Below are 25,673 nucleotides of genomic sequence, written 5' to 3'. Positions count from 1 at the left end.
TTATTGCCATAGAAGGAGTGCAGAGAAGGTTCACCAAACTGATTCCTGGGATGTCAGGACTTTCTTATGAAGAAAGACTGGATAGACTCAGATTGTACTCGCTAGAATTTAGGAGATTGAGGGGGGATCTTATAGAAACTTACAAAATTCTTAAGGGGTTGGACAGGCTAGATGCAGGAAGATTGTTCCCGATGTTGGGAAGTCCAGGACAAGGGGTCACAGCTTAAGGATAGAGGGGACCGAGATGACCTTTAGGACCGAGATGAGAAAAACATTTTTCACGCAGAGAGTGGTGAATCTCTGGAACTCTCTGCTACAGAAGGTAGTTGAGGCCAGTTCATTGGCTACATTTAAGAGGGAGTTAGATGTGGCCCTTGTGGCTGAAGGGATCAGGGGGTATGGAGAGAAGGCAGGTACGGGATACTGAGTTGGATGATCAGCCATGATCATATTGAATGGCGGTGCAGGCTTGAAGGGCTGAATGGCCTACTCCTGCCCCTATTTTCTATGTTTTTATGTTTCTAAGAGCAGTTCAATAATTAGGAATGGGCTCCCTTGACCATATGCTCTCCCCCACATCCTTTTCTAATCTCTTGTACTTTGGTGTTTGGGCCTTCAGTAAAGTCCGAATAAAGGTAGTCCGATACGTCCAATGAGGTAGATAGTTGCTCAGGGCTGCTCTCTCGTTGTTGGTAGAATGATAAAGCCCCTGTCCTGCTTAGGCGATTTTTTTTTGACAACTACTAGTTACTAGACTGTCGCCACATGGTCGCTGGGTGACGCCTGTATGGTCGTGAGTAGTCTCCGCAAGTCACCTATAGAGTCGTAACGTTTTTCTGGTCACGCCGGTTTTGAAATGTTTAAAACTTTTCGGCGACTGTGGGCAGGCGTAGCTTGTCTTCGCTTGTTATAGGTGCTGTCATAGATTGTCGCCAGGATGATGCAGGTTGAAGCCAGGTGACATTGGTCGTAGCTTGTCACAGACATTGTCATTGGGGGGGGGGGGGGCGGAGTCGCTGTTGTTTGTGTTTGCTTAATATTCCAGCATAAAAAACTGTTTTTACCCCACTGCTATAAAAGCACTAAATGTAGCCGCCAAGGAACGCAGGGGCGATACAGACTAAGGGACTGTGGTACACTGTGAAATCGACAGAAGGATGGAGGGTTGGGTGTTTATGCGTGCTATTTTCGTGATATTTATTTTAGTTGTTTATCTTTTAATATTTTACCTTGTATGTATCGTTAGCTTTTTAGAAATGTTTGAATGGTGCACTGACTGGCTGACATTTTTAAATTTTGTTGTACATGGTTCATGTTACAATGACAATAAAGAAACTATTCTATTCTATTCTATTAGTTGTTCCTTGTGCCTCAACAATAACAATGTGTTCTTATATACACATTTAGCTGACCATACAGCAGTGAACTGATCAGTGTATTACTGAAAACAGTAATATTTTACTTTCACAGTTCATCAGTTCCACAAGATTATATAACCTCTCTCTGCACAGATCCAATTATTATTTGTGTCACCAAGTACTTTTTTCAAGGATCAAATACAGCAATCAATCATCCATTCACAAGTTTACCAGTGAAACTGTGAAAAGAAAAAGTCTTGCAATCAACATATCACACAGCTTAGTTTTATATTCCCCAGTGTGGTGGGAAGAGTGAATAAGCTTCAAGAGGTGATGACATAAGATAAAGTTATTGTTGCCTCCGAAAACAGGGATTTGCATGGTTTCTTGGAAATTGTATGCCCACAAGAACATGTGAAAAGTGAGTTGTCTCTGACCAATTCAATAAATTTATGATGGTTTATAGGGTTTATGGAGAAGGGGTGAGATTAAATAAGTTATTCTTCTTCTCACTCCTTTTCGAGCTTGTAAAGAAATAGTGTTGGACATTTAAATTTTGCTTTATGCTTTTCATTGCTTTGCAAATATTGCCTGGAATGTCCAATTGTTTGACTACTTCGATTTAGTTGTTGTTATTTATACCTATTTATGTCTTTACTTGTTCGGAACAAATAAACAAATAAATAAATGGTGCCTTAATCAATGTCAGCTTGCATTTAGAATTTCGCCCTTAATGCCATAAAGTGGTCCTTGGTGTTTTCCAGCACGATAGTAAGATCAAACTTAATGTAAAGTGTGGCATTTAAGCAGTGACAAAAGCTTGTGAAAAGTGTGATTTAAAAATTGAGGGAGATTTAGGATAGAGATTTAAGGGTGTCTAGATGACGTCATCGCTGTGATAAAAAATATATCATTTGATATTTAAAAAAATGCAGAGAAGAAATCGATCAAAGGGCAAAGAGCAATAATGCGTCTTTCTTTTGTATGGAAAGTTGTAAACAATGATCCGTGTCACTGGACATAACGGGGCAGAAAATTGCAGGTAATACAAAAAGCATGGAAGAAATGTTTAGAAGGGCGACTGATGAAAATTCAGAATTGTGAAGTCTTCGATAAAATAAATTGGGAAGGACTATTTACATTGGTTAGTAATTTGAAAGCTAGAAGGAAACTTTGCGATAATCACCAAAAAGAGGACAAAGTGTTTAGAAAATGCATTTTCATTCAGAAGGTGGTAAGAACATGAAAAATAATATCAGAACCAGTATGAGCTCTAGAGCCAGTAAGGCAAATTTTGTACAGAAAGCGGATTAATATATGGAAAAGAAAATGCTTCGATTGATTCCAATTGGTTTAGATGCCGTTAAATATATTCTTCTTATTTGATTTTTAGCCACTATTTGCATTTGCAATTGTTTATACCTCCTGGCTACACTTCAGATATTTTAGATGCAAACACACATAAAGAGCTGCACCGAAATACATGATTGTTAAATTATAAATGTTTCGAGAGTGCTCAGAGGAAAATGTATTCTTTGATGCACTCAAGTCAGCTTTTAGATAGGCTGGGGTAAGGTCATGAGAAAGAGCATAGGACTCTTCGAGTGCTTTATTGAACTGGTTTGAGAATTGTCTTGCCTTCTGCAGATACTGATTCAAGCAACAAGAATAGGACCTTAGAAACAAAGAACTGCAGATGCTGGTTAATGCACAAAATAACACCATGTGCTGGTGGATTAGCACTCCCTAATTTTCTTTTCTACTACTGGGCAACTAATATTAAAAATTTAATCAACTGGGTGGATGATACATGTCAACAGTTAAACTGGTTAAAAATGGAGAGGGAAGACTGTTCGCCTTTTAATATAGGCGCGATTCTTCTTTCTCCAATACATCTGAATAAATCAACGTATGAGCAAAATCCGATAATTAGTAGCACCCTACGAATTTGGAAACAGTTGAAATCAACTCTCAATCCGAGAAATTTCTCCCTACTTTTACCAATCGCTAACAATCCCTCGTTTAAACCATCTACTTTAGATAAGGCGTTTGCACAATGGAAAAACTCAGGAATCAAAACGCTGGGAGATTTTTACGAGAAGGGGATTTTCCTCTCGTTTGAAGAGTTACAGGAGAAATATCATTCGAAAGCTAGTAATTTTTTTAGATTATCTTCAAATCAGACACTATGTGAAAACACACACACAAGACTGTCATTCTCTGGGCCCAGATATATTAGACGAATGCATGAATAGGAAGGCAGATACAAGTAAGTTAATATCCTACATTTACAATACCCTTTTAACTGCACACATCCCATTTTCTGAAATGCTTGTGAAGATGAATTGGGTTTACTAATCTCAAAGGATAGTTGTGAGGAAAGCCTTTAATACATACATTGCTGCTCTCTTAATGTTAGGCTCTCCCTGATACAATTTAAAATACTGGTACAGACTCTATTATTCAAAGTCCAAATTGAACAAGATCTTCCCAATGTCTCTCCTATTTGTGATAAATGTCTCCTCCAAGAAGCGACTACAACCCATTCTTTCGTTTCCTGCAGAAAGTTACAAAACTTCTGGAGGGGAATATTTGATACCTTTTCCTAAATACTTAAAATTAAATTGGACCCAGTTATAAAACTGATCATATTATGTATGTCATGTCAGAGGCATACATTAGGTATGTCAGAGGTCTAAGCTAACGATATTTCAAAGACGTTTCCTCAATTACGGCCTAATAATGGCGAAAAAATTAATACTTAAATTTTGGAATCAGACAACAGTCCCCACAGTGAAGATGTGGATTACAGATATGTCCGAGACACTACACTTGGAAAACATTAGGCTTGTCTTGGAGAAAAAAAACAGGTCAATTTCTTTACTGAAATTTTACAACAACAGAATGGTTAAACACAAATTTAAGTTTAAATCCGATGGGGGGTGATGGGTGAGGGGGGGGGGGGGGGGGGGGGGGGGGGGGGGGGGGGGGGGGGGGGGGGGGGGGGGGGGGGGGGTGGAAGGTATACAGTATCTCCATCTTTTCTTTTCTTATTTCCTTTTCTTTCTTCTGCACTGCTTTGGTAGCTTAGGGGTCTTTTACCTGCCCTTTTCTACTTTATCTCTTAATTCTTTTTTTTCTTCTTGTTTTCCTTTTTTTCTTTATTCTTTTTTTTTAAAATTTAGGTTATAAGGTTAAAAATGAATCTGTACAATAATTGCATTATTGTTATGCCGATCGTCTTATCCTTGTACAATTGCCTCTAATAAAAATAAATAAATAAATAAATAAATAAAAGGAATGGGCACGAACAAACCACTCGCAGATTTTGGGTTTTCAGGCCAACACTTTACACAATTGAATTTCTTAGCCATATATTTTGCCCATATTTTCTGATGTCGTGAAATGTACAAAGTTGCTATTGCCATTTCTGATTCATTCAGACACATCTCTGAATGTACAAAAGTTGCCCTTGAAATTAGAGCATTAGAAAATGAAATATAGAAGAGTGCAGCTCAAGGTCAGGCACTTCAGCCCACAATGTCTGTGCCAAACATGATGCCAGTTCAAACTAATCTCCTCTGCTGCACATGTTCCATACCCCTCCATTCCCTTCATATCAAAGTGCCTACAGAAAAGCTTCTTAAATGCCACCATCGCAGGCAGGGCTGCCAACATTGGGTGAGAGTTGACAGCGAGAGATTGTGAGGAAGCATAGCAACCGAGGGGGGGGGGGGGGGGGTGGGGGTGGGAGGGGGCGGAGGGTGTGGGACGGGGGTTTCACCCCCTCCTACGGTAGGGAGATTTTTCATTTTTCAGCTTCAAATTGTGCAATCTGGTACATACTGTAGCGAGTCTTTTAAGTTACACTTGAATGCAACATTTGTGCTTTAGATTGGATTAGGTATGAATAAGTTTAGGCTAATTTACATTACTAACTAGACTAAGCGGGACCCGTTGGGTCCCAGCATCACACGGGAGGGCTGGAGACCCAACACAATATTCCACCTCTCCACCAATTCCAAAATTGCTGGCCAGTGGTGGGGGGGCTTTCGGTTGCGCTAGTATGTGTTGTGGGCCGAAGGTACTGATTTCCAGAGGGCTAGTATGGAGTTTGTGGGCCAAATGGATTTTTGGGCTGGCAGCACAGTCACTGAGGGCTGGCAGCTCAGTCACTGAGGCCTGGCAGTACAATCACTCGGACCTGGCAGGCTGGCGGCTGAGAAATGGCCAGAAATTCTGCCCAAAACAGGTGACAGGCTGTAAGAGAGAAGGGGGAAGAGGGTGGACTGAATGGATTATTGGGCTGGCAGTTCAGTCACTTACAGCTGGTGGGCTGGTAGTTCACTAACTCACGGCTGGGCTGGCAGTGCAGTCACTCACGCCTGGTACGCTGGCAGTTCACTCAGTCATCCCACCTACCTTCACCCCCACCCCACTCTGCTCCTTGCCATTCCCCTCCCACCCACACATTCAGTGCATCTCCAAACAACCTCCCCCCATGCACTCTTAGTGGCTTTCCCACAGAGCAGCCATTCCTGCCTATTAGGTTCTATTGTGATTAAGAACACACAGCATTAAAATTGTAAAATGGTTTTATTAAAGTTTAAAATGTGAATGACTCTTAAAATATAAGAACAATTTAAATTTTAAAGATGAGATTTATTAAGTTTTTACTTGTTGTGTCTTGTTGCGTCTTGTTGTGTTTTGCTGCTCGCTGCCTCTTGATGACTATTTCCTGTTGATAAAAAGAGACAATTTTAATATAGAGAAAGTCAGCGGTCAAATTTTAAGAAGGAAAATCTGAGAATATCTCAGAAGTCATCATTCAACGAAGCACGCTATTAATGACAACATTCTTGGGCGATGTTCCATCCTTCAGGAAACCTTTGACATTTCCCTTCATATTTCTGTTGAGCTAGTATGTTGGGCCAAAGGTACTGGTTTCCAGAGGGCTAGTATGGAGTTTGTGGGAGGAATGGATTTTTGGGCTGGCAGCTCTGTCACTGAGGCCTGTACTGGCAGGGGGGCACCAAAATGCTTGGTGTTGCTGAAGACATCTGGAAGAGTTCTGTCCACAACTTCAAAGCATTCTCTCGTAATCATTGGACATTCATCCCAAACAATGACTTTCACTTGCCTCGTGAAATGGGCCGTCTTAGAGATCTTCTCGATGTTGCACAATGTATCCTCGGCCACTTGGATGGGTATCTTGAATCGAGAATGTGTAGTTCTTCCACCAGGCAGATATGTAGCTGCTATCCTAGAGGATACTACAGCAATACCCACATCACCTTGACCTCCAACATTTCCTGACATGATGTTGAAAAAGCAGCCGAAAGACAATTTCAGTTGTTAATGAACACTGAAGATTTTGTGCAAAACATTTTTTTGAGGTAGGGGCTGTCAGGGTGGGGGGTGGTAAACATTGTGCAGCCAAGGGAGGGGCACAGCTTCAGGTGGGGGTTTTCGTGAGCTGATGAGAAATGGGGGGTGGGGGCTCATGCAGGGTATGAGGGCGGCTTCAGTAGGGGGTACATCTTATAGCCAGGCGGAGGTGGGGCATGTCAGTGGAGGAGAGGGGGCAGTGAGCGATTTACTCATGACCTGTGGCCTCACTCACTGCCTTGGGATTAACTCATGTCCTTTAGACCGACTGACTCTCACGGCTTGTGGAACTGAAAACGATAACATCTACATTGAGGAACAGCTTCTTCCTGACAGCCATCATGCTATTAAACATAACAAATAAGCTCTGAACTACGAAATACTATATTATTTCCCACACACACACACACACTAACATATATTCACATGCACTCACACACATATACACACACACACACACACACTATATTCACACACACACAATATAATCACGCACACACACTCACACATATTCAGACACACACATATTCAGACACACACATATTCACACGCACATATTCACACACATATACACACACACACACACACACACATACACATTCACACACACATACGCACACATATTCATACACACATATTCACACGTACACATGTCACACACATACACATATTCACACACACACGCACATATATATTCACACACACACACACACACACACACACACACACATATAGGGAGGTTTCACGGCAGTCGGGTCACGACCCATGACCCGTACTGTTGCTACGCTACACCAAATGGATTACACGCGATGTACTGCAGGTAGGCACTTACCATTGTTTCCAACTCCAGATTCAGATTCAGATTCAGTTCAGATTCAATTTTAATTGTCATTGTCAGTGTACAGTACAGAGACAATGAAATGCATTTAGCATCTCCCTTGAAGAGCGACATAGCAAACGATTTGAATTAAAAAAAATAATAAGTGTCCGAGGGGGGGGGGGGGTGATTGGCAGTCACCGAGGTACGTTGTTTAGTAGAGTGACAGCCGCCGGAAAGAAGCTGTTCCTCGACCTGCTGGTTCGGCAACGGAGAGACCTGTAGCGCCTCTCCGTCGATGAAAAATGAGAGATATATTAATGTTTTTACAAGATTCCCCCTTCTCTCTGCTGCCCCCGCTGGTGGAAGGGGGAGGGACTATAAAACCAGGAAGTGTTGTGCCACAGTCAGTCTCTGCCAGACCCAGGTAAGCGAGATGGTCACGGCTCTCTGAGCTGCGAATAACACTGAACGCAGGTCTACTCCACGGTGAGTCCCCTCGATGCGGCTGTAAAGTGGCTGCAGCCCTTTTTAAAAAGTTTGTGTTCACAAAATGAATTTTGGTTGAAGGTTGTCTGCAGCCCAATTGTTTGCCTCGCCTTTTTTTAACAAGTTTGTGTTCACAAAATGAATTTTGGTTGTCGGGTGGCTGCAGCCCAATTGTTTGCCTTGGCTTGGCTTTTAAAATTGTTGCAACAGTTGGATGCCTGCCGAAACATCCATACGGCCCACAATGTCTCTACTAGCCCTCTGGAAACCAGTACTTTCAGCCCGCAACACCCATACTAGCGCAACAGAAAGCCTCTTCCCCCCCCCCCCCCCCCACTGGTGAGCAGTATAGGAATTGGTGGAGAGGTGGAATATTGCATTGGTGACCAGCCCTCCCGTGTGATGCTGGGACCCAACGGGTCCCACTTAGTCTAGTATACCGAGTATATATAAAAACATAGAAACAAGGCAAGAGGAGTTGGTCTTTCATCACTGTTCTGCACAAATAAGTTAATCAACCTTACTCTTTGACTATAGAAACGACAAAAATAATGTCACCTATTCAACCAAGTATATGGCTCAATGAAATTAAGATATATATATGTAAAACATATATATTAAAATATGTAAAACATATATATGGAAACAGGCCCACCAAGTCCACACCGACCAGCAATCTACCATACACCAGTTCTATCCTACACGCCAGGGACAATTTACAGAAGCCAATTAATCTACAAACCTGCACTTCTTTTGGGTGTGGGAGAAACCGAAATATCCAGAGAAAACCATGTGGCTATATGAAGAATGTACGAATTCTCCACAGACAGCACCTGTAATCAAGATCAAATCTGGGTCTGTGGTGCTGTAAGGCAGCAACTCTACCGCTGTGCCACTGTGCCCCCCTATTAAATTATATTTTCTGTAATATATATATTAAGGTGTTACGTCAATAAAGATGAGCACATGATTCTGATTTCTGCCCTTAGTTGGATAACACACATCTCCAGTCATTGTGTTTTACATCTATATGGCTGTTTTTCAACCTCTTCAGTCCGAAGGTCTCGACCTGAAACATCACCCATTCTTTCTCTCCAGAGATTGGCGGGCAGAAGATTGGCGGGTAGCAAACGTAACCCCACTTTTTAAGAAGGGAGGGAGAGAGAAAATGGGGAATTACAGACCAGTTAGTCTAACATCCGTAGTGGTGAAACTGCTAGTCAGTTATTAAAGATGGGATAGCAGAACATTTTGAAAGTGGTGAAATCATTGGACAAAGTCAGCATGGATTTACGAAAGGTAAATCATGTCTGACGAATCTTATAGAATTTTTCGAGGATGTAACTAGTAGCGTGGATAGGGGAGAACCAGTGGATGCGGTGAATCTGGACTTCCAGAAGGCTTTCGACAAGGTCCCACATAAGAGATTAGTATACAAACTTCAAGCACAAGGCATTGGGGGTTCAGTATTGATGTGGATAGAGAACTGGCTGGCAAACAGGAAGCAAAGAGTAGGAGTAAACGGGTCCTTTTCACAATGGCAGGCAGTGACTAGTGGGGTACCGCAAGGCTCAGTGCTGGGACCCCAGCTATTTACAATATATATATAATGACCTGGATGAGGGAATTGAAGGCAATATCTCCAAGTTTGCGGATGGACACTAAGCTGGGGGGCAGTGTTAGCTGTGAGGAGGATGCTAGGAGACTGCAAGGTGACTTGGATAGGCTGGGTGAGTGGGCAAATGTTTGGCAGATTCAGTATAATGTGGATAAATGTGAGGTTATCCATTTTGGTGGCAAAAACGGGAAAGCAGACTATTATCTAAATGGTGGCCGATTGGGAAAGGGGGAGATGCAGCGAGACCTGGGTGTCATGGTACACCAGTCATTCAAGGCAGGCATGCAGGTGCAGCAGGCAGTAAAGAAAGCGAATGGTATGTTAGCTTTCATTGCAAAGGATTTGAGTATAGGAGCAGGGAGGTTCTACTGCAGTTGTACAGGGTCTTGGTGAGACCACACCTGGAGTATTGCGTACAGTTTTGGTCTCCAAATCTGAGGAAGGACATTATTGCCATAGAGGGAGTGCAGAGACGGTTCACCAGACTGATTCCTGGGATGTCAGGACTGTCTTATGAAGAAAGACTGGATAGACTTGGTTTATACTCTCTAGAATTTAGGAGATTGAGAGGGGATCTTATAGAAACTTACAAAATTCTTAAAGGGTTGGACAGGCTAGATGCAGGAAGATTGTTCTCGATGTTAGGGAAGTCCAGAGTAAATTCACCCTTTCTTCAATGTGTCATAGTCTTACAGCATGGAAACAGGCCCTTCATCCCACCTTGTGCATGCAGATCAAGATGCCCCATCTAAACTAGTCCGATTTATCGGCATTTGGCCCATATCCCTTTAACCTTGTGTGTGCCAGTGTATGTGTCAGTGTGTGTTAGGTTGGGTGTGAGAGTGTGTGTCTGTGAAGCGGCGACAACACCCAGAGTGAGCAGAGTGTTGTACTTCCGGTGGCGCTGGTGCCAGCAGCCTCCACCTACAGCCCAGTATCTTATTGTTTTTTTGTTTATTTAGTTATGTAAAAGTGTGTTTTTTGTATTTTTTTGGTGTGTTTTTATGTGGGGGAAGAGGGCATGGAGCGGGGGATACCGTCCTTCAGCCGCTTCCTGGTGAGGACGCGACTATTATTCGAGTCGCGTCCTCGCCCGCCCCCCCCCCCCCCCCCCCCCAGCGGCCTACCTACCTGGACTGGCGCGGCCTTTCCTGCCGGGATCGACCGGAGCTCCAGCAGCGGCGGGACAGCGCTGGAACATCACGGGGCTGGCGATGCCTTACCGGGGGTCGCCGTCTGGAGCCCGGAGTGCTGGACCTGCTGCCGACATCATGGAGTTGCGGTTTGCGGAGCTCCCAACGCGGGCGGCGCTGACAAACAACGCGGGGTCCTGTGACTCTGCCCGGCTCGGCCTGTGGACTCAGGAGCTGCAGACTCCGGCAGCGGGAGGCGGCTGATCAGGAGGTCCGGGCCGCTGAGGAGGAGGATATCCACCGTTGGGGTTCGGCGTCGGCGTTCCACCAGCCCGGCGTGAGGGGCTGAACATCGGGCCACCCGGGGCGGCGACTGCGGGTGCTTGGAAGGCCCCGGCCACGGATGAACATCTGGGAAGAACGGAGGGGAGGCTGGCTGGACTATGGTGCCATCCTCACCTTGGTGCTATTTATGTTATGTTGTGTCGTGGACTTTCTGTGTTTGTGCTTTTTTTTAAAATTCAATTTTCATTTTAATATGTTCTATTATTTATTTATTATTTATTTATTTTTAATGATTTTTTTTTATGATACTGCCTGTAAGGGAAATTCATTTCATTGTCTCAAATTGAGACAATGACAATAAATTTGAATACAATACAATACAGTACATTCGGAGACTTGGCGACGTCCGGGGAGCATTTCTCCCCCCCCCCATCTCTTCCCCCCGCCCCACCCCGGTAATGCGGGCCGGCGCAGGTGCTCAGTGTCCAGCTGGGGTCCGGGGGAGGTGAGGGTCAGTGGCCCACGGTGCGGAGCCTTAGCCCGAGATTCATCCCCGTAGCTCCGGAGGCGGCACCAACGCCCCCACACACCCGGTCCGCTCCGAGCTCCGGGCCGGGATTAAAACACCATGGGGTGTGGACAGAGAGGCCGACGGACACTGAGCCGCCCAGAGGTGAGGGTGGGATGTGTGAGCGGTGCCTCAGGGGTTGGTTCTGGGACCACCGCCATGTCTCACCTTTAGACTATAAACTAAACTCCTTTTTTCCCCAAATCATCCGCAAGCCGGATTGCGCCCCATTCGCGGGCCGGTAGTTTGACACCCCTGCTTTAAAGCAATGCCCTCTAGTTCTTGAATCACGTATCGTGGTTTTTACTCACCTCTAAAACAATTTTTGCTTTAATTTTAATTTCCAGCAACTGAATGTCAAAAGGAATCATTCGCACAGCAGAATTTGCCATTTTAAATAGTGTGCGATGGGCTTAAACCAATCAAATTTCTCGTTCTTTATGGGAAACCCGTTGACAGAAAACTTTTCTCATTGGTGAGTGTGGAAGCCTTGGGCGAATTGAATTTTTCGTGACTTTCTTAATTAAAAAAATTGGAGAGTGAGAAACACTGTGATCAGCGTGAGAGCGTGAGAAACGTGTGAAATGCGTGAATCTCACGCTCAATGCGTGAGAGTTGGTAGCCCTGCCATCATATCTGCCTCCACCACCACACCACACAGTGGGTTTCGGACGCCCACCTTTTTTAAATCTCCTTTAAACGTTTTCCTTTATACATGTATGAACCTATGCCCTCTAGTCATTCACATTTTCACCCTGGGGAAAAAAGATTCTGACTGTCTACCCTATCTATGCCTCTCTTAATTTTATATACTTCTATCAAGTCTCCCTGCAGAGAAAACAATCCAAGTTTATCCATCCACTCCTTATAGCTAATACCCTCTAATCTAGGCAATGTATTCTCTTCTGTACTCTCTCCAAAGCCACCACATCATTCCTGTAATGGGGCAAGCAGAACTTCACATAATACTCCAAATGCGGCCTAGCCAAAGTCTTATAAAGATGCAACATGGCTCCTTGACTCTCAACCTTAATGCCCCGCCTGATGAAGGCAGGTATACTATACGCCTTTTTACAACTCTATCTATTTATGTCGCCATTTTGGGGCAGCTATGGATTTAGACCCTAGATCCTTCTGTTCATCACTGTTGTTAAGGGTCGTGCTATGAGACTAGTTACAGTTGCTCTAACCTCATCTCAATCAGTACATGATATGGGACATTCCTGATCTGTGGAACACACAGTACCTAGCTGTTTCTATTATCCACAGAAATACCTGGCTAATTTTTGTTTTTTACATTTTAAATGTGAATAAATGACAAGTGTTTTTTCTGGTCTTTGAATGACATTCTCAAAGCCTTTTATTGAAAAGTATGTCATCCTTGTATATTTCTGTAGCTACCTCCTCACTTTGCCAACCTGCTTGTCTGCAAAATTCCAGTTTTGCTGGACTGCAATCTATAGCTGCAAAGTGAAACCTTGCAAATGTCCCTGAGATGCAAGGTTCTGTCACATTTCCCTGCTGCAGAAAGGATTATGCTTCTGCCACCTTATGCTGTGTTATTCTTCTCGTCTTCTGTGAACTTGAAGAACATTTTATTGAGCAGCAGGAGCTGGTCTTTTATTTACCGAAGTGCCAGGCTTTGGTGACGTGACAAGTAAAATGAATGAAGGAGAGCCAGTGGGTGTAGTGTATCTGAACTTTCAGAAAGCCTTTGATAAGGTCCCATACAGGACATTAGTGGTCAAAATTAGAGCACATGGTATTGGGGGTCGGGTATTGACATGGATAGAGATTTGGTTGGCAGACAGGAAACAAAGAGTAGGAATAAACCTGCCCCTGTCAGAATGGCAGGCAGTGGCGAGTGGAGTGCCGCAAGGCCCGGTGTTGGGGATACAACTATTTACAATATATATTAATGATTTAGATGATGGAATTAAAAGTAGCACTAACAAATTTGCAATGACACAAAGCTGGGTGTCAGTGTGAACTGCGAAGAGGATGCTAGGAGGTTGCAGGGTGACTTGGACAGGTTGAATGAGCGGGCAAATGCATGGCAGATGCAGTATAATGTAATTAAATGTGAGGTTACCCACTTTCATGGCAAGAACAAGGCGGCAGATTATTATCTCAATGGTGTCATTAGGAAAAAGGGAAGTGTAACGAGACCTGGGTGTCCTGGTACACCAGTCACTGAAAGTAAACATGCAGGTACAGTAGGCAGTGAAGAAAGCTAATTGGCCTTCATAATGAGAGGATTTGAATATAGGAATAAAGAGGTCCTTCTGCAGTTGTACAGGGCCCTGGTGAGACCACATCTGGAGTATTGTGTGCAGTTTTGGTCTCTTAATTTGAGGATGGACATCCTTGGTATTGACGGAGTGCATCGTAGGTTCACGAGGTTAATCCCCGGGATGGCGGGACTGTCACATGAGGAAAGATTGGAAAGACTGGGCTTGTATTCACTGAAATTTAAAAGGATGAGAGGGTATCTTATAGAAACATATAAAATTATAAAAGGACTGGACAAGCTCGATGCAGGAAAAATGTTCCCAATGAGTCCAGAACCAGGGGCCACAGTCTAAGTATAAAACTGAGATGAGAAAAATCTTTTTCACCCACAGAGTTGTGAATTTGTAGAATTCTCTGCCACAGAAGGCAGTGGAGGCCAATTCACTGGATGAATTAAGAAGATAGTTAGATAAATCTCTTGGGGCTAGCGGAATCAAGGGGTGTGGGGAGAAGGCTGGCTCAGGTTACTGATTGTGGATGATCAGCAATAATCACAATGAATGGCGGTGCTGGCTCAAAGAACGAATGGCACCTATTTTCTATGTTTCTATGGTTCACCGATTTTACAGTTCTGAATTTCCACCCCACAGTGTAAGGCCACAACATATTTCAGAACCTGCAGTGGGTTCATATCCATCTGTTTTCATTACAAACGGCAACAAAAGTTCCATTGCTCTGGAACAGATTTTCAATGAGCTGATGAAAATATAATGACATCATTCACAATACTTATGGCAGAAGCCAAACGTGTCAGTGTGATAATTACCGGATTTTAAAACATATGTTGCAAAAAATCCTGAGGTTAACATGATAATTTTGAAAAATTATATCATAAAAAAATAGGGATCCAATTCAGATATTGATGATTATAGAACAAAGACTCCATTGTGAGTGTAAAATGTAGTTCCACCAAATCATAATTTATATATTGTCATAGAGTCATAGGAAAATGCAGCATGAAAACAGACCCTTCTGCCCACCTCATCTGCTCTGACAATCAGCCACTCATTTATGTTCATCCTATATTCCTATTTTCATCCTACTTTCTTTGTTTTTAAACTTATTTTGAAGTGCAAAACATCAGACCACGAGGATTATAATGAGCCCAGATGCTAAATAAAGTTTTTAAGAAGGAACTGCAGATGCTGGAGAATCGAAGGTACACAAAAAAGCTGGAGAAACTCAGCGGGAGCAGCAGCATCTATGGAGCGAAGGAAATAGGCAATGTTTCGGGCCGAAACCCTTCTTCTGAAGAAGGGTTTCGGCCCGAAACGTTGCCTATTTCCTTCGCTCCATAGATGCTGCTGCGCCCGCTGAGTTTCTCCAGCTTTTTTGGGTACCTGCTAAATAAAGTTTGTTGTGGAGGGTGGTGGATTATGTGCAGGCAATGAAGAATTGATTTTGGCATCATGTTCAGCACAGATTTTGTGGACAGAAAGGTGTGTTCTTTTGTTCAGGTCAGTTCAGTTCAGAGATACAGCGCGGAAACAGGCCCTGTCGGCCCACCAGGTCCGCGGCAACCAGCGATCCTTGCACATTAACACTATCTTATATCCACTAGGGACAATTTTTACATTTACCAAACCAAAGTTTACATTTACCAAGCCAATTTACCAAGCCAGTACATCTTTCAAGTGTGGGAGAAAACCAAAGATCTCGGAGAAAACCCACACTGGTCACAGGGAGAACAAACAAACTCCGTACTGACAGCACCCGTAGTCAGGATCGAACCCGGGTCTCCGGAGTTGCATTCACTGTAAGGCAGCAACTCTACCGCTGTGCCACCGTGCTGCCCTGTACTGTTTTGCTGTAGTTCTGTGTTCAATGTTCTGAAAGGGCAAATTTTGCACTTTTTGAGATTGCAATGACAAAGCAAATGAAATGAAACAAGAAAGAATGGTGGAAATGGAAGAGTAGATCCAGCAGTTGTGAAGGGGGTGACGTTTTTGGAATGCCAGAAGGGAGGGGAAGTGAAAGATATGCTTGCAGGTGGAATTCTGTTCAAGGCACTTTCTTAAAGCACTTTTTAATTCAACTCAATGCATTGCGACACCTGTCCTTTAATCTCTTCCCTGCTCATCATCTGGGGACCCCAAAACAGTCCTTCCAGTGAAGCAGCGATTCACTTGCATATCTTATAATGCAGTGCATTACCACAATGTGGTATTCCCTGCAATGGAGGCACAGGAATCTTTTGGTGAACTTTATACAGTCCACAGGGGGCTGCACAGTGGTGCAGAGGAACGGCACAGGGTGACAGAGGCGAGGCTCCGTGGCCTAGTAGTAGAGTTGTTGCCTTATAGCTCCAAAGGCCCGCGTTCGATCCTGACTACGGGTGCTGTCTGTACAGAGTTTGTATGTTCTCCCTGTGACCATGTGGGTTTTCCCCAGGTGCTCTGGTTTCCTACCACATTCCAAAGATGTACAGGTTTGTAGATTAATTGACCTTGGCAAATATTGTAAATTGCCGCTAATGTGTAGGATAGTGCTTGTGTACAGGGATCGCTGGTTGGTGTGGACGGTAGAATAAAGGGCCTGTTTCCATGGCGTATCTGACACTATAAACTGAACTAAACTAAACAAGGGAATCCTGAGCTTCCAGTCGTCTGTTACTTTACTGCTTCATCCCATTCCTATTCTGACACTTCTGTCTTTAACCTTCTACATTACTCCAAAGATCCCCAATGTAGGCTTGAGAAACCTTATCTTCCATTTAGACTTAATGATTCATTGTATCCACAGAAGTGGATGTACCTTTACGTAGAACATAGAAAATAAAACATAGAACAGGAACAGGTCCTTTGGCCCACCATGTCTATGGCGAACATGATGCCAAGATAAATAATCTCGTCAGCCTGCACATTTTCAGTTCAGTTTAGTTTATTGTCACATGTATCGAGGTACAGTGAAAAGCTTTTTGTTGCGTGCTAACCTGTCAGCAGAAAGACAATACATGATTACAACCGATCCATTTACAGTGTATAGATACATGATAAGGGAATAACGTTTAGTGCACGGTAAAGCCAGCAAGGTAGATAGCAGTTCAGTACTGCTCTCTGGTTGTGGTAGATAATTCAGTCTCCTGATAACAGTTGGGAAGAAACTGTCCCCGAATCTGGTGGTGTGCTTTTTCACTCTTCTATACCTTTTTCCTGGTGGGAGAGGGGAGGAGTGGCCAGGGTGCGATTCATCCTTGATTATGCTGCTGGCCTTGCCGAGGCAGCGTGAGGTATAAATGGAGTCAATGGAAGGGAGGTTGGTTTGTGTGATGGTCTGGGCTGCATCCACAATTCGTTACAATTTCTTGTGGTCTTGGATGGAGCTGTTTCCAAACCTAGCTGTGATGCATCCTCGTAAAATGCTTTATTTTGTGCAGCTGTAGAAGCTGGTGAGAGTTGTAGGGGACTTGCCAAACTTCCTATGTGTTCAAAGGAAGCAGAGCCATTAGTGGGCGTTGGAGTGAACATGATCCATATTCCTCCATTATGCTTCAATCTGTTGCTTCTTTTCTATTCTGTTTCTTACCACTGGTTAATCACTGGCTAACCTTGACAATTCTGTTTAGCACGCTATGAAAGGTTCCTTTACTCTTTCCCTTTCTGCAGCTTAATAAAATCGCTTTCTCACTCTTACTGTTCTGATGCAGGTTCCTTGCAAGGTCCTAGATCTGAAATGTTGACTCTATTTCTTTGCCCACCGATGTTGCATGACCTGCTGAAGAGCTTCCAGCACTTTGTATTTTCATTTCACAATTCATGTTTGTTTGCCAGCAGTAAAATCATTTTATGAACATTCTCAATTATATATTTCAAAACTGCGAAGTGAAAAACACATTGTTATATTGTTTTTATTGATGTGGCAGCCATTGTACCTTTTGTGGGACTGAATTGTACTTTGTTGGTGGTATGTTAACATGAAAAACTGAAGCACTAGCACACCATTTGTATATGTAATTCCCAATGCATTCATAAGAGTCATGAGCCAAGCAATGAACTGCCTTTGGAAGGAGCTCATTCCAACTATGCAACCATGATTTATCAAAATAAGAGGCTGAAGTTGAGTTGCAAGCAAGTCCCTTAATGTTCCTGCCCATTTTAATTATCCATTGATCTTGTGTTCCTTTGACGAATATTCATATGCATTATCCAGAACCGAATAAAATTTATTTCTGCCATTTATTGTAGTGGAGAGAACTCTAAACATGTTTTGTCAGGGGGCCCTCTCCAGCTGCTGAATTCTTATGGTATTTAGCAAAGGTGATTCTCAATATCCCAGCACTAAAGTCAAATACTTGCTACAATGGTCATTATATCTGGAGAAGGTTTCAAAATGAATCGGAGGGGAATGTTGTGTTGAAACTAAATATTTTTAAATACTTTCTCACATTTGGTTGTTACACAGAGAGTACACAATGGCGACTTAAATATTTAATCATCGATATCATGTTACCTTCTGCTGTTATAAAGGCGACTATGATGTAATCTTATTCATTATTGAAGTAGAACGTTTTCAGGATCAGCACCAGTTATATTCTCCTTCACACTGTTGCATGGTGATGGGAGTGCTCTATGTGCGAAATACCTGCTGACATCAAGGAAAAATCGACGTGCAGATCTTCAGCTGGCTGCAAGATAATTTTATTTGAAACCAAAACAATGTGAACTTCATTCTTCAATGGAAAACTCTGGGCTCAATGGCATAATGAAGACGGAAGGAGAACACCGGCAAAAAAAAGTCAGGTTTCGGATATCTTCTGCGAACAGTGGAAGGGTGCTGAAAGAAGTGTACACTGACGGAGACCTGGTGGGCTTGCAGGTGCCTAAATGTGCCAGCATCTCCAAGAGCGAGCATTGCAGCGGCCACAGTGAAGTGAATGGATGTAACCAGCAGCATTTCCCCCTGGAAACTGATGGCAGTGACAGTGAATGTGATGACATGCTTCTGCTGGCGGGTAACGCAAAGGACAGAGGAATCTATAGAAAGAGAATTAATATCTTGAGTAAAAACGGCACAGTGAGAGGTGTCAAACACAAAGTCAGTGCCGGACAGGCACTTTTCAGTAATTTGTCAAATGGTGCTGTTCAGGTATGTCACTAAGAATATAAAGATTGTTCTAATTGGCTTTTGCTTCCTGTAATGTTAATGAATGCCATTACTGGCATCTAATATTTCTTTAAATGTGTCATGTCAAAATATTCATTATCATACAGTAATCGTAATGATGTTATCAAGCATCTTATAACTTAGCAGGAAAAGTGAGGTGGTACCAATATCTAATACTGCCCATGCATTAGATTTAATTTGGAGTTATTCTGGGACACTATGGTCATAAATAGGTCAATGGGTTTCGAGCTAGTTGCTTTCCGGTTCTTCTCTTCTGAACACAGTGCATGTTTGTGTCAGGAATGCAAGCAGGGCACAGCAGAAGTAATTTCCTTTGTGTTTTGTTATAGTAAACACATGATGTAACAATGTCAAAGGTCATCTGCAGTTAGAACACAGTTTTGACGATTGAAATAGCAGGAAGTTGATGTTGGTAAATGTCTTGCGTGTGAATTTCTATTTGACAAATTTTGGAAAGGTTAATATTTTGTTTCTTTTTTTTACTGAGGGTATTTGTTTTCAGTTTGAAACAATACTTTGACTTTGTTCTGAAAGGACTCATTGTATAAGAAAGGCAACTGTTCCGTTTTGTTTTGGGACTGTGACTGACCATATTCGTAATATCTTTATCATGTCGATAAGCTTTTGTAAATTGTATTTATTTGGCGGGTCATTTTGTGATAAAATGCATTTTCTCCTGTTAAATGTAATTGATATTTCCCTGTCCTATGATTTTCCAATCCTCAATTTACGTCAATAGGTTTGGAAGTCCAATTTGTAAATAGTAATTATTTTTCCAGTTGTTGAGCTTCCAGCCTCATGAACTAATCTCAATAAATACAATAGACAATAGACAATATATGCAGGAGCAGGCCATTTGGCCCTTCGAGCCAGCACCGCCATTCAATGTGATCATGGCTGATCATCCACAATCAATAGCCCATTCCTGCCTTCTCCCCATATCCCCTGACTTTGTTATTTTTAAGAGCCCTATCTAGCTCCCTCTTGAAAGCATCCAGGGAACCTGCCTCCACCACCCTCTGAGGCAGAGAATTCCACACTCACCACTCTCTGTGAGAAAAAGTGTTTCCTCGTCTCCGTTCTAAATGGCTTACTCCTTATTCTTAAACTGTGGCCCCTGGTTCTGGACTCCCCCACCATCGGGAACATGTTTCCTGCCTCTAGCGTGTCCAAGCCCTTAACAATCTTATATGTTTCAATGAGATGCCCTGTCATCCTTCTAAACTCCAGAGTGTACAAGCCCAACTGCTCCATTCTCTCAGCAAATGTCCATTTTCCTAGTTACATCTTCAAAAAATTCCAGAAGATTAGTCAAGCATGATTTCCTCTTCGTAAATCCTTGCTGACTCGACCGATCCTGTTACCGCTATTCAAATGTTCGGCTTTCTCATCTTTTATAATTGACTCCAGCATCTTCCCCAGCACCGATGTCAGGCTAACTGGTCTATAATTCCTCGTTTTCTCTCTCCCGCCTTTCTTAAAAAGTGGGATAACATTAGCTATCCTCCAATCCACAGGAACTGATCCTGAGCCTATAGAGCATTGGAAAATTATCACCAATGCATCCACGATTTCTAGAGCCACTTCCTTAAGTACCCTGGGATGCAGACCATCAGGCCCTGGGGATTTATCAGCCTTCAGTCCCATCAGTCTATCCAACACCATTTCCTGCCTAATGTGGATTTCCCTCAGTTCCTCCGTCACCCCAGTTCCTCTGGCCACTACTATATCAGGAAGATTGTTTGTGTCCTCCTTCATGAAGATCGAATCCTGAGTCTAAGGGACAGAAGTTTAGGGGTAACATGAGGGGGAACTTCTTTACTCAGAGAGTGGTAGCGGTGTGGAATGAGCTTCCAGTGGAAGTGGTGGAGGCAGGTTCATTGGTATCATTTAAAAATAAATTGGATAGGCATATGGATGAGAAGGGAATGGAGGGTTATGGTATGAGTGCAGGCAGGTGGGACTAAGGGGAAAAAAAGTTGTTCGGCACGGACTTGTAGGGCGAGATGGCCTGTTTCCGTGCTGTAATTGTTATATGGTTATATGGTTATATGGTTATAATCCAAAGTACCTGTTCAACCAAAATACATTGTCCTTTTTTTTAATACTACCCTTTTGCCACAGTTTATAACTCTTGCAGGCAGAGCAGAGAGAGGTTTAACCACTGCAGAATGTGATAGATAAATACATAGCTGTTATAGCATGGAGATGGGCCTCTTTGACTTACACAAGCTTTTTCCCACTCACTTCAATTTCTCAGTATAAATTTTCTCTTTCTCCCTCGGAAACTTGGGTGGTTTCATCTTAAATGCATTCAAGCTTTTTGCGCCATTGGGTAGCAACTTCCACAATTTTTCCACAGAAGGTTGTGGAGGCCAAATCAATGGATATTTTGCAAGAATAGATAGATAGATTCTTGATTAGTACAGGGGTCAGGGAATTATGATGAGGAGGCAGGAGAATGGGGTTAGGAAGGAGAGATAGATCAGTCATGATTGAATGGCGGAGTAGGCCGAATAGCCTTATTCTGCTCCTATTACATATGACTTTATGACCTTATGAGAGATAGAGACGGTGATATAGAGGGATAATTAACAAATGAATGTAAGAATTGTTACTTTTCTGCATATCTTTCCTTTATCTATCTATCTATTCTATCTATACATAACTAAAGCTCTGTTATTGTGCTCTTCTGGTTTGCACGGGTTTTCTATTTGCGCAAACACGGTATGCAATAGGGCTACGATTGTTTGCCAGCTCAACCACAGTTCTCCTGTGCAGCGGGTGCATCAAGTTTCATTCCGATCGGCGGTATATCGTAAAAGTTAGCGAGGTTTCTCCTCTCCTGCCAACCAGCGGCATGCGGATTAGTCTCTTCTCCTGTCACTCCGCGGGAAGGTCCGCCCCTTCCTGTGCCATCGCGTCTTTACCGGAGCTGGGGGAGGCCGGCGGAGGTCCCCAACCGGACATAATTTTTGGAGGGACTGGAAGCGACCTGGCCTGGTGCGGCAATGTCACCAAACGGAAAGCGGTGAATCTGATCTCGGTGGAGGAGAGCATTCATCGCCCGGTGTGAGTCGTCTAACGCACCACCATCGCAATGCCCTACAGCTCCATCTCCTTCCCCTCTGGTCCCCCTCTCTGGCTCCTGCCCCCCTCCCCGTGATACAACACTCTGCCCCATGGCTCTTGCCCCGTCTTTTCTCCGAGCTCTCCCCCCCCCCCACACAACCCCCGCTCACATGCCGGCGTGGCCGTAGCTGCTGGTGCTTCCGGGCTGCTCCAAGGCCTGGCTCAATCGGCTCCAACGGCTGATGCTCCTCCGGGCCACGCGGAGGAGGGAGGGAGTGGGAGAGGTAGGGAGTGGGGAATAGAGGGAGAGGAGGGCAGTGGGGGAGGTGAGGAGGGATAGTGGTGGGGATAGGGGAGGTGAGGAGTGGAGAGTTGGGGGATAGAGGGATAGGAGGGGGGTAGGGAGGGGAGAGGTGTTATGGAGGGAGGGAGGGAGTGACTGAGGTTAGGGTAAAGGAGAGGGACGGAGAGGTGAGGGAGGGATTGGGGAGGGGAGGAGGAGGAGGAGAGAGGAAAGAAGAGGGAGGCTGAAGAGGAGGGGGAGAGAGTGCAAGAGATGAGGGGAAATGTGCAGTTGGGGGCTATGGGTGAGTGGTGGAATATTGTTGTGGGGAACCAAGCCTCCTGTGTGACAAGGACCCAACAGGTCCCACTTCATCTAGTTTGTTCTATATCTTTCAATATTACCATCTATATATCTTGTTTCCATTTCTCCTGACTCTCAGGCTGAAGAAAGGTCTTGACCTGAAACGTCAACTATTCCTTTTCTCCAGAGATGCTGCCTGACCCATTGAGTTACTCCAGCTTTTTGTGTCTATCTTCAGTTTATACCAGTATCTGCAGTTCCTTCCTACACATTTCAGTTTTTATGGGTCTGTTAACCTGAACTACTATTTCTAAAGGAGGAACAAGAAACTGCAGATGCTTGAAATAAAATGTGCGGGATGAACTCAGCAGGTCAGGTAGCATCTGTGGAGTGAAATGGCCAGACAAGATCCATCTCTCTTCATCTGTCCATTCCTCTCTACAGATGCTGCCTGGCCTGCTAAATCCCTTCATCACTTTGTGATTTGGTAGTTTAGTTTAGAGATACAGCATGGTAACAGGCCCTTTAGCACACCAAGTCCGTTCTGACCAGCAATCCCCGCACAATAACACTATCCTACACACACTAAGGACAATTTATACATACACCGAGCCAATTAACCTACATACCGGTACGTCTTTGGAGTGTGGGAAGAAACCGAAGATCTTGGAGGAAACCCACGCAGGTTGCGGGGAGAGCGTGCAAACTCAGTACAGTCTGCATGCGTAGTCGGGATCGAACCCAGGTCTCCGGCAGCTGCAAGCGCTGTAAAGCAGCAACTCTACCACTGCACCACCGAGGTAGTATTCCTAATAATTTGTGCATTTGTGCACCATACTGTATTTCACTCCTACCTATTCTGCATAAGACACAAAGAGTGGGTGGCCGTCATTTGTTCCATCAAATACAAATAAGTATCAGCCTTTAGTTTCAGTCTAGTCTATTGTCACATGTACTGAGGTACAGTGAAAAGCTTATTGTTGCATGCTAAGCAGTCGGCAGAAAGACAATACATGATTACAATTGATCCATTTACACTGTATGACAATGTGATAAGGGAATAACGTTTAGTGCAAGGTAAAGCCAGCAAAATCCGATCAATGATAGTCTGAGGGTCATCAAAGAGATAGATAGTAGTTCAGCACTGCTCTCTGGATGTGCTATGATGATTTGGTTGCCTGATAACAGCTGGGAAGAAACTGTCCCCGAATCTGGTGGTGTGTGTTTTTATACTTTTATACTTTTTGCCTGATGGTAGAGGGGAGAAGAGGGAGTGGCCAGGGTGCGATTGATTATGCTGCTGGCCTTGCTGAGGCAGCGTGAGGTATAAATGGAGTCAATAGGAGGGACTTGATTTGTGTGATGGTCTGGGCTGCGTCCACAATTCGCTACCATTTCTTGCTGTCTTGGTCTTGTGGGCTGTTCCCAAACCAAGCTGTGCTGCATCCTGATAAACTGCTTTCTCTGGTGCATCTGTAGAAGTTGGTGAGAGTTTGACAGGACATGTCAAACTTCCTCAGCCTTCTAAGGATGTAGAAGCATTGGTGTGCTTTCTTAGTCGTTGCTTCAATATGGTTGGTCCAGGAGAGGTTGTTGGTGATATTTACTCCGAGGAATTAAATGTTTTCAACCATCTCTACTTTGGCGCTGTCAATGCAAACTGGGGTATGTGTACCGCTTCACTTCCTGAAATCCATCCCTATCTCCTTTGTCTTGCTGACATTGAGAGAAAAATTGCTGTCTCAACATCAGGACACAAGGTTCACAATTTCCTTCCTGTTCTTCGTCTCATCATTATTTGATATCTGGCCCATAATGGTAGTGTCCTCTGCGAATTTGAAAATTGAATTAGATTTGTACATGCCTGCACAGTCGTGGGTGTACAAGGAGTAAAGAAGGGGGCTGAGAATGCAACCTTACAGATGCCCCGTGTAGAGGATTATCGTGGAGGATGATTTGTCCCCTATCCTTACTGAATGGGGTCTATTGGTCAGGAAGTCGAGGATTCAGCTGCAGAGAGGAGTGCTGACCCCAAGTCCCGCACGTTTGGTGATGAGCTTGCATGGTATAAGTGCAATATCAACTCTTATTTCACACTGGTCCTTTGATAACAGTTCTTCTCTCCTCCACCCAACCACCATCTGCTCATGACCCCATTTTAAATTGGGGACTCAGTTTCCTGGACCAGAATTCTGTGGAACTTTTCAAGCATAAACATTTAATTTACTTTTGCTAATTTTCATTCAAGAAGTAAAATTAGATCATTTACCTTCTCTGCCTTCATCAGATCATGCAGTATTAACTCTTTAAAAAAAACCTGTTACTTTAGTAACAATAGCATTAAAGATATTTATTAACACCAAAATAGACAGTTATGCCCCGTCCCACTTAGGAAACCTGAACGGAAACCTCGGGAGACTGCGCCCCACCCAAGGTTTCCATGCGGTTCCTGGAGGTTCCCGGAGGTTTTCGTCAGTCTCCCTACCTGCTTCCACTACCTGCAACCTCCGGCAACCACCTGCAACCTCCGGGAACCGCACGGACACCTTGGGTGGGGCGCAAAGTCTCCAGAGGTTTCCGTTCAGGTTTCCTAAGTGGGACAGGGACATTAAGATCAGCACGGCAAGTGGGCAGAAGATTGACCAATGGAGTTTAATTCCGACAGAATGTAGAACATAGAACAGCAGAAGAACAGGCACTTCGGCCCACAATGACCGTGTTCAACATGATGCCAAGACCATCTCTGAATATTGTCCTTCCAGATTAGTGTGTGATGTTGCATTTTGGAAAGTCAAAGCAAGGCAGCACATTCACAGTGAATGGTAGGATCTTGGGGAGTATTGACAAGCAGAGGGATCAAGGACAAATACATGGTTCCCTGAAAGTGGCATTAATGATTGAGCAATGATGAAGACTTTTGGCATGCTGGCCTTCATTGGTCAG

The 25,673-nt window shown here is 43.8% G+C and overlaps 1 protein-coding gene across 1 annotated transcript in view; it reads left to right on the top strand.

Annotated features, from left to right (window-relative positions):
• Positions 1-18,455: 18,455 nt before the first annotated feature.
• The window catches only part of grxcr1a (glutaredoxin and cysteine rich domain containing 1 a), a 100,348-nt gene continuing 93,130 nt past the window's right edge, over positions 18,456-25,673 (top strand). The window contains exon 1 of the mRNA XM_055636879.1: positions 18,456-19,033. Coding sequence (XP_055492854.1) covers positions 18,623-19,033 — 411 coding nt within the window. The 5' untranslated portion in view covers positions 18,456-18,622. The remainder of the gene's footprint in view (positions 19,034-25,673) is intronic.

This window comes from Leucoraja erinacea, chromosome 1, assembly GCF_028641065.1.
Source record: "Leucoraja erinacea ecotype New England chromosome 1, Leri_hhj_1, whole genome shotgun sequence".
NCBI classification, from domain to species: Eukaryota; Metazoa; Chordata; class Chondrichthyes; order Rajiformes; family Rajidae; genus Leucoraja; species Leucoraja erinaceus.
This window is presented reverse-complemented; position numbering and strand designations above follow the sequence as displayed.